We start from the raw sequence: 10,021 nt of genomic DNA, 5'->3' as shown, positions 1-10,021 counted from the left end.
CCCCTGCTGGGAGAGCAGGGACAGAAGCACTCATTTGCAGAAACCAACAAGTTGCTTGGGACAGCATCATGTACGTATGCTCCCTCTCATACGTACACACACTCTACTCATTGGTGCACTCCGTTGAGACCAGAACGTGGAAAGCTGAGCTGGGCAAGGAGGGGAGGGGGGTCCTGTTCTGTTTTGAGATTCCAGAAATATGATCACCCTCCCTTGGCATAGGTCCAGAGCAGGACTCAAATTCTGGACACAAAATCTGGAGCTGTATTGCTTCTTAAACCAGAAATGGGGCAGTAGGCTGTATTGTGCAAAGTGTTTTAGAAGATACAAGACCCCTTAATGACTCTGCCTCGTTTTGCATAAATTAACTGAGTGAAATGATGCAGCTATGGATGATAGGGCATCAGATCAGATTATATGAGTTTCAGTTTTATTGGGTTTCTTCAAAGATAATTTGTCAAAAATACTCCTAATAAATTAGACTTGCATTTCTTTATATTGACAGTTAGCCATTATTTTCTTGTGCTTTGTCCCATAGAGTGTTCTTCAAAGGCCAGAATAGCTATCTGTGACTAAAATGAAAATGGACTTGACTTTGACTATATGCATACTGAGGCCAAAATGTACAAACATACATGCCTAGAGATATGCTCCCAAATCTATATATAAGCATCCAAGTGAAAGTTGTCTGATTCTCAAAGTTGTTTAGAACCTGTAGCAGCCATTGAGTTCTGTAGGATATGCAGGTGTTCTGCACATCTGAAAATCAGGCTGCTTTTCTTTAGCTAGGTAAATATGGATTTGGGAAGCTTAGCTTTAGGGACCCAGTTTTGCAAATGCTGGCCTAAAGCAATTGCCAGCTATGCATAATTCACCCATCAGTCAACAAGGCAACAGCAGCAGAATCAATTTTTTTTTTGTAAAGAGTATTAAATCAGGTTTTTTTATCACCAGCTTCTCAAAACAATCAACTATTATTTTTGCTTTAAAAATAAAAAGAGATAGCAAGAAATACGTTTCCCTTCTTTTAATTAGATCAAATCCATTTTATGAACCAAAATCGAACCCTGCTTTAAATAAAGTTACTTCACTGCAAGAAACAGAAAAGAAGATGAAAAGGAAGGCTCCTGCACCACCAGTCTCCTCGCCAAAGACAGAGACAGGAATGAGTGAGAGCATGTCAGCTATTCCTACAGCAAAGGAGCTTTCTTCTTCTCCTAAGGTAGGTTTTTCATGCCAAAACGTGATTGTTGTTTAAGGTATCTTTATGTGTATTTTATGCATTTGCTTATTACTACAGGTCATTTTATAAACTTTGTTCCCACCTAAAGAAGGTGTGTTATTGTTTCACTGGCTCGTGTTCAGACAGTGGTAGAGTTTGTATTTTCGTATTTAAAAAAAAAGACTGAACAGCAATGACAGCAACTGCAAGTGCAAAGAAAAGAACCTTCTGCTAACAAACCTTCAGGAAAGTTTTCTACACCACTAAGAGGGAAGCATATCAAGCTGTATGATACTTTTGCTTGACTACTGTAGTGTCACTAACTTTTGCCCCTATGGTAGGTGCTGACCACACCTTTCTGTTATAAATCCTGCTTTTGAGGGGTTTACTTGACCATACTGAAATGTATTATATGTATATTAGTTCAATTTTGGAATTGTCATGAAGTAATTTTAGAAAGATGTAACCAAGTCAAATCAACCGGTTATCAGTAAAGGCCAAAAGCATATCTGCCAGTTGTACATGCATTTATATGCAAGCATACCTGTTAGCTGTACATGCATTTATGCTTCTTAAACCAAAAATGGGGCTGTAGGCTGTGTTGTACAAAGTAGGTGTTTTAGAAAAGACTGATTGACTTATTTAAATATATGTAGCCACTACTGCCATTTTTATTTTTTTAATAAAGTAAGTATTTCATTCTGTGGTTTTGTGTGTTAAGTGGAGCCTCTTTTAGACAGGTTTGCAATAATGCTATTGTGTGCGTGCACACGTGTGTTTGTGTGTATGTGTGGTGTGTTTCCTTAGGGGAGCAAGGGAGAGATGGAAGAAGGTTTTCTGTACCTCCGAAAGAGCCTTAGGTTTTCTAGTTTTAAGCCCACGGCTGTACTTGAGGCCTTGGGTTGTAACCATCATCCTTCCATTTAAGAGTTGAATGGGACTTCTTGTCATACCTATCAAACCACTGCTTAATTAGTAAGGGAGGTTGCTGATAAGTCCTTGTGCCCCCAGGCTCTGGTTTTGCTGTCTTCTCAGCATTCAGTCAGGGGAAGGAGTATGACACCAGAAATCTAATCTGAGGCTGATGCATGGCAGCACAAAGCAGTATCAGAAGGCCACAAACTCAGCTCTCTGGTTATTCTTAGTATATAAAATCACAGGGAGTGAAATGTTAAATGAAACATAAGCAGTTTTTTAATGCAGTGAGATGGTTTTTTAATTTGAAAGGAGTTTCCATGTTAGGAATACTACACGTTACCCAGCAGAACTTGAGACTTAGACCAAAGCAAGCTGCCTGAGACTCCAATAAGCTGCAGGTGATATTGGTAGGCTGAGGTTAGCAATCTCTGTGGAGTGATCTCAGAGATTCGATCAGATAATTTGTTTGAGGGTGTGTCCTGTTGTTCATTACTCAAGAAGATATTTAAGGTAGGTCTGCACAGCCTTGGTAGCATGTCAGGGAAGCACCAAAGTCAGGCGCACTGTGCGTGTTCCTTGTGCCCTACTCCCTGAAAAAGAGGCAACATTGCTGCCACTGGTATGATTCTGGGCATGCCCCAGTTAACTGTGTGCTTATTGGTGCTCTTCCTGGCACAAATCTACTGCTGCACAAAGATATTCCTTCCATTTCAGAAAGGTAGTGCTTATGGAGTAGGCATGGTATCCCTCATTGTAGCACTCTTCCACATGGTACTGAGGTACCATGCTGTTAGAAATCTGGTCAGACCAAGAAACAACTATGATGAAGACAGCTTTTCTCCATCAGTGTTTGGCATTCTTTCCTTTCCACTAAAGGCCTTTCTGCTGACTTTCATGCCTGTGTTATTTCTGGATTAAACTGTAGTTTGTTCTACAGTAGTTCTATATTTGAAGTCTCTCTGGAAGCTGAATTTTGTGTGCAGTATGGCTCTGTACTTGGTGAGCAGAATGTCTTGTTTTGTGTTCTTTTTCTAACTGCTTGGGAGTTGCTTATAGTGAAGCCCTCACCTCCCCCCGACTACAATGCTGTCACAAGTTAAGGTCAGCAAGGGCATGCAAACTGAAACCAGCTTTGTATTTAGGGGCTGCCAGTAGCATGTTCACAATGCATTTCCCCTGAAGAAGTTCTAATCTGTTGACCTTCAGGCATTTTGTAAAGCGCATCTGATTTTACAGTTTTTTTTGGAGAAACAGGGTAGAGTGAAAACAGATATGAAGTATTCGTTTAGTTTATTGGAGCTGGGTTTAAAGGTTTTGCTGATTGAGGGTGCGTTCATGTATAGTATTGCATGTGAATTTACATTATGATAGCATGCCTGAGGTCTTGTTTGTTTTAGAAATATAAATTAATAAATGTTAAATCCTGAGTAATCAGATAGAATATTGATGAAATACCAGCAGTATTATTCTAAAACCTCACAGAGGTTGACATTCACTGATGATATATTATCCTTTTGCAAACCTCAAATTTCACTGACGCTTTTTTCTTACCTCGCACTCTTTCATAGTACTGTCAGTAAAAAAGAAGCTAATACGAACTAAAATATTATGGTTCTGATTTTGAATTACTAAAACAACAAAAGTGTTTATTTTATGTAGTACCTAACTATTCCAAGTGAAGTTGGGGCCCCATCGTGATATATATTGTATCAGTGGTGATGCATAGGGGGTACCCCCTGACAGGCCGCACTCCCTGCTTAGGTAATGGGCAGGGGGGGCAGGTGGGAGCACCAGTACCCCCCCTGCGAGCACCAGCTGGGTAGTGGGAGCACTGGGTGAAGCGCCATGGCCACTTCTGGGAGCGCTGTGGCTGCTTCCCAGTCGGTGCAATTGACCATGGGGGGACCTCCCCCCACCACCGGTCAGCAAGATTGTCCCCCCCCCGACCACACCAGTTGCTGACTGGTCACTACAGGAGCACATTCTCCCCCGACTTAGGTGGCACAAATTGCCCACGTAGTGTATACTTGATAAGAGCATGGTTCCTGTGACAGGTCTACATCATACTCACTGAGTAAAATATTGTGGTTTTACTCAGCCTTTTGGGAGAGGGCTTTCGTTTTCACATTCTTAGGTCCAGAGTGGTAAGCTTTTTGAAAGTGAAACTGAGAGAAAGAGACTACCCACTGAAGCTGCCTCTGGTTGGGTGCATTAGTTTTATGGAAACACTCCACATTCTTCTGCCTGGTAAGGACCTGTACACTATGACGTGTCCCTTCAAGAGAGTACTGCCACTTTCCAAAAGCTGCTCTGATGGCCAGGAGTTCATGGTCCAGAATGTCATATGTCTGTTCTGCTGGGGTGAGCTTGCAGGAAAAAGAAAACACCTGTTCCGAACCCTACCATTGTGAGGGTACCATACCTATCGTGGTGCTAGTGGTATCTGTTACCACCACAAATGGATGTGGCAGAAGCAAAGGCCTGTTTCAGGTATTCAGAGGTTTGCTGGCCTTCCATAGACCAGTAAACCTGGACATTCTTGTGTATCAGTGTGGTAAGAGGGGTCATCACCTGGTCAATGTTGGCAGTGAACCACAAGTAGAAATTTGCAAACCCCAAAAATCTCTGCAGTTCCTTTGCATTCTGAGGCACCTTCTGCTCTTGGGTGGCTTGTACCTTCTGGGGGGTCCATTTTCAGGCCTTCTGGAGATAAAATAAAGCCAAAAAATTTGATGGTGGTTTGGTCAAAGGCACATTTCTCCAGTGTTGTGAAAAGATCATGTTGACCTAACTTTTGTAGTACTGTCCAGACATTTAACAGATGGTGATCAGGGTCCTCTGAGAAAATTAGAATATTATCCAGGTAAGCAATCACAAATTGATTGAAAAGGTCCCACATGGTTGATGAAGGTTGGGGGATAAGTGGGCCCCAAAAGCATAACTAAATACTAAAAGTGCCTGTATTGAGTCCAGCAAGTGGCTTTTCATTTGCTACCATCTCTGATTCACACCAAGTTATATGCTTTCCAGAGCTTGAGCTTGGTGAATATTTGGACAGTTTTTACCTGACTGACCACCTCTGGGATGAGAGGCATGGGGTACTAGTTGTAGATGACCTGATTCAGGACCGGGTAGTTGACACAGAGGCAGATGCTTCCTTCCTTCTTGATAAATAGGACAGGGACTTGAGCATATGAAGTAGACTTTCTTATGATTCCCCAGGCCAGGTTTTTCTGCAAATACTGCTGTCAGAGGACAGCAAGTTTGGGATCTTTGTCCCCTCGCTGTAGGTCAAAAGGGCAGTTGTAATCCTGGTGTGTGGGGAGGACCTCCGCATTCTTCTTCCCAAATACTTCAATGTAACCCTGATATTTTCAAGGCAGGCTGGATCTGGCCTCCAAAGGCTGCATCCCCTAGGGAGCAACAGTGGTTGAGACCCCTGTTGAGTTTGTTGAGTGGGCAGCTGTCCTGGGTTTCCAGAAGTGCTGCTGACAGTCGCTGGAATCAAAGTAAATCTCCTGGGCTTTCTACCTGACCAATAGGTCATGGCAGATATGCCAGAGAAACAACAGAGTCAAAGGATAATTTGGGGAATGGATCACCCTGAAGCATAACATGCCACTGTGATTGAGGATGGTCCAGAGCAGTGGTCTCCTACTCCCTGAGGCCAGATGCCAGAAGTGAGTCATCTGTAGTCTTGATGGTTTCTAGTTTGGACCACTGTCTTCATGGGATTTGTAGGGAAACATAGGCAGTGGCAGTATCCTTCTCTGGCAAAGATTCCTTCTCACACCAGCAGTGGTTCTTCCCCTGGTGATGTGCCACCTAGGACTAGAGAGATTGGTTCTTGGCCAGCAACTCCTGGACTCAGGCTTCTAATACTTGATGGTTGAAGCAAGCTGATTCAGCCAGTCTTACTTGGCCTGCAAGTCTCACTGAGTTTCAGCGTCCAAAATGGGTGGGTCCGAGGGCACCAGCAAGGTTTTGGGCTCCATGCCATACCCTCTTCACCAAGTTGGGGGAGCAGGGGGCACAGTGGAGTCAGAGCACAAACCAAAGGAAACAGCAAAGCAGCCTGGGATTTAGGTTAAACCCTGTTGCCTAGATACTTCCTGTTCCTGCTTTGGACTTGTTTGAGGGCCAGTGGGCACTGTCCCGTGTGCTCTGCTTGGTGTACCCCCTCGATGCACTCGTTTTAACCCTGTGACCTCACTCCTGTCCCTGTTATATTTTCATTTGTCCCAAGGAATCAGTTGTTGCTTACCCAGTGACGTCCCTTCTAAGGGAAGCTTATAGCTTTTAGTGGGCATTGGCCCATGGTCCCTTAAGCAACAAATAGGCCTGTTCTTGTCCAGGAGTTTATGTAGGGGAAGTGGAGGGTCTGCTGACCTCCAACTCTGGAGACAGGGAGTGGGTGGAGGACTATGCCCTGATGGAGGCTTCAGGCAAGCCTTGCCCAGTCTGGATGATCCGCTGTAGGATGGCAGGCCAGGGTGAGTGGTCATGCTAGTCAGGCTGAGGCTCCAAGTTTGAGGCCACAGCCTGACACGTGCCTGCATGAGTTGTATGCAGGGATTGCTTCAGCTGGTCTGGGACCTGGGTGGCATCCACTCCATCTGTTCCACTACTGTGCTGTATGCAGTGTCCACTCCAGGACCAGGTATTGTGTGCACTGGATCTCACATGGAGGGGGACGAAGGGCTGTTTATGGGCCCAGGCCTATACCATTCATCTGGCCTGCAGGGCCGTATGAGTTTGATACCCCTGGTCTAGATGGATATCTGTGTGAATATGGATAGACATGGTGGCAGAGATAATAGGCTGAGACAAGGAGCCTAACGAGATATACTGGGAGTTGGGTGTGGGGGGAAGTAGGACAGACTGGGCAGGCATACTAAGCTTGGGACCCAGTAGAAAGCTGAGAAAAAAGTAAATTGGAAAAATATCTGTGGTATATGAAAACAAGACTGGATGGGCAAATACTCTGGGACAGGGAGCCTTTTGAGGTAATGGAAGCAAGGGGAACACTGAGCTTGGATGAGGAACCCAAGGATTGAGGCTAGTACTTGCTAGGCAAGAAGACTAAAGCAAGTAAACCTCAGGAGGAAACCAGAATGAAAAGCAAAAGCACTGAGGAGACTCAGGCCAAAGGATCATGATGAGAGAGGAGTAGGGATAATGCAGAGAGAGAGTGGGAATGGAAGATGGAACTGGGATCAGGGAGAGGGAGATGGGACTGAAATGTGAATAGACTAAAGGAAACAAGGCCAGAAGAGGTCCAGGTAGAAGTGTCTGTAACCCATGGAATAGACTCTTTTCTCCTGGAACAAACCCCAAGTTTTGTAGGTCTCAACATTTGTCTGCCAACAGAAAATACCTGTGAAGCCTTCTAGCAAAAATGTGTCATGTTCCTCTGTTCTTCCTGAAGGCTAAGAGCTTAATACTGCTAGAAGTTACTCTCTTGGCCCATATGACAGAGGGCAGTTCCAAACTTAGTGATGGCCAGTGTAGATAATCAGGATGATTCATAATCTGATTTTTTTATTCCAGTTTTATTTTTTTTTAAACTAGAAAAAGATGTGCTCTATTTTAAAGTTTTCAGTTTTAAAAGTTAAAAGGAGTTCCCTAGGAAAAAAGTCTCTGATTGCATGTAATTAAAAGCCTTCATACTACATGTACAAAGGGTGGGGGGTAAACCACGTTTGCAATTAACCTGATAGGATCACAGGAAAGTAGGACTGAAAATGGACCTCACAAGGTCATCTAGCCCAGTCCTCTGCTCAAGGCAGGATCATCCCTGACTAAACCATCCCACCCAAGTGTCTCTCCACACAGACCTGTGAGATATGGGTCACAAAATAATGGCTTTCTGTTTTGTGGCTAAGACGTGTGCTGCAGGATGACAGATGTGTTGGCCTGAGATTGCTGGATTAGATAGGCAAGTGCAGTTGGAGGTTCTTCTCCTTAACTTCTCCTCCCTTGGACTATTAAAAGTGCTGCTTCCTCTACCCTAAACCTGAAAAGAGGAAAGGAGGAGTACAGGATGTTTTGGGGGTTGGGTTTTGGAAGGAAAGGGAAAGAGGAGAGATTCGGCAACAAGAGACAAGGACAGGCTGTGAGCTCTTCCTTCCTTTGCCCAGGTTTTTACTAGGTCACAGGAACACAAGATTGTGCTTTACTTTCAGTTGACAACACTCACCTTTTCGGTCAACCCTCTAGGTCAGTGGTCTCAACCTGTTGAGAACCTTGAGGCATCCCTCACTGGAGTCAAGGCATGTCTCCATAAGTTTTGTGAATTGAGTGGTACCCACTGTCAAAAAATAATGTGTATCTTACTCTGCTTACCTCCTTTCATTAGGGGCTGGGCAGTGGGAGTGAGAGATCCTCCAGGCAGGGACAAGCCTGAGCCTGTACTTACCTGCTTATTTCCTCACACTTGATGGCACCCAGAGCCCTGGCTGTGAATCACTGCTCTAGGTCATGCCCTACCAATTGAGCAATATTGCCCTGGCAGAAAGATGCTACATACATAAATCAGTTTGACAGTAGAGTGAGCTACTTATTCACTTGCAGATTTAGAAATGTAAGTACTGTGATGTCAGCCTAGGTAAGGAGGAAAAAAGAAAGAAAAGATCAAAACAATATTCCCAACTCAGTCATTCCCGGATCATTGGAACATTGAAAACTCCTTAATGGACCTTTGCAGCACTGTGGAATCACCAGAAAATGAAATGAGATTGGTGGTTATGATGCCATAGAGAAAGCAGAGTATCACTGACCTGACAGTTCATTTGAGTTGACTTGTTTTGGACTACAGAGTGTTAGTACTGATGTTAGCAGGAAACAGAGAGCTACAACATGCAAAATAACACCATGCACTAAATTGGTAAGCAGCCTTAGAAGGAAGAGAATTTGCATCCTTAGTGTTTAGAGAGTAGCAAAACCTTTCTGACTGCAAGGATAGTTAAGTCCTGTAACAGGTTACCAAAAATGATGGTGAAATTACTGGAGGTTTTTAGGAACAGCTTAGGAATGCATCAGGGATGGACTAGATGACTTCCTAAGATCTTTTTAAGCCCTGTACTTTAATGACTTTATAAGAGGAAACCCAAGAGAGAGAACCTAGGATGCTTTGAAATTTTGCTGACCTCACCACATGTCCTGTTAGTACAGGGGTATCAAACTCACCCCATGCCCTGGGCCACATCCAGACTGTGGGACTTATTGCAGGCCAGATTCACGGGGGCAGCAGCAGAAGTAGCAGGCCAAGCAGCTGCTTGCTGCAGTGGAGGCAAGGCCAGAGGCAGAGGGGTGAAAAGGCCCTAGATTCTGCAGCACACCCCATTTCCCACTAGCCATGCCCCTAAATTCTGTGGCCCACTTGTAATCTGGTAGACCAGATGAAGCATCTCTGCAGGCCAGATCTGCACCTTGGACCATGTGTTTGATACCCCTGTGTTAGTATGAAGAGGAATATGATCTTAACCCGAGTCACCCTGGATCTATGTCCATTCATTCTTCCTTGTAACGTAAGTTGAAAAATCAAGTACCTTTAGAATTTATTTTGCCAGATTTTATAATACTGAAGCAGAGCAGTAAGGACACAAAGAAGCTACAGATTTTAACATATGCTGTTTTAATAGAAAGAAGAAAAAATCATGGAAGACTTCAAATTGAAACTATGTAAGGACGCTTGTGGTTAAGTGTTAAAGGAAAAGATGAGCAGTATAGCTTATAAAGCAGAAAGTATAACTGAAGTCAGTTTGGCTTTGGTTATAGGAAACAGTTGCAGAAATGGAGAGAAACTTGAGACAGTGTAGAGAGCACATTAATATTAGAACTTTAGATCTTCCTGAAAGTTTTTTAAAGGAGCAAAATCAG

At 43.8% G+C, this 10,021-nt stretch overlaps 1 protein-coding gene across 10 annotated transcripts in view; it reads left to right on the top strand.

Annotated features, from left to right (window-relative positions):
- EHBP1 (EH domain binding protein 1) overlaps positions 1-10,021 on the top strand; it is a 452,470-nt gene that overhangs the window by 270,012 nt on the left and 172,437 nt on the right. For all 10 annotated transcript variants that reach the window (XM_019516608.1, XM_019516607.1, XM_019516605.1 and 7 more), the window contains one exon: positions 1,036-1,222. In XM_019516608.1, the coding sequence (XP_019372153.1) occupies positions 1,036-1,222 (187 nt within the window). The remainder of the gene's footprint in view (positions 1-1,035; positions 1,223-10,021) is intronic.

Source organism: Gavialis gangeticus, unplaced genomic scaffold, assembly GCF_001723915.1.
Source record: "Gavialis gangeticus isolate Ggan-Ray unplaced genomic scaffold, GavGan_comp1, whole genome shotgun sequence".
Lineage (NCBI taxonomy): Eukaryota > Metazoa > Chordata > Crocodylia > Gavialidae > Gavialis > Gavialis gangeticus.
This window is presented reverse-complemented; position numbering and strand designations above follow the sequence as displayed.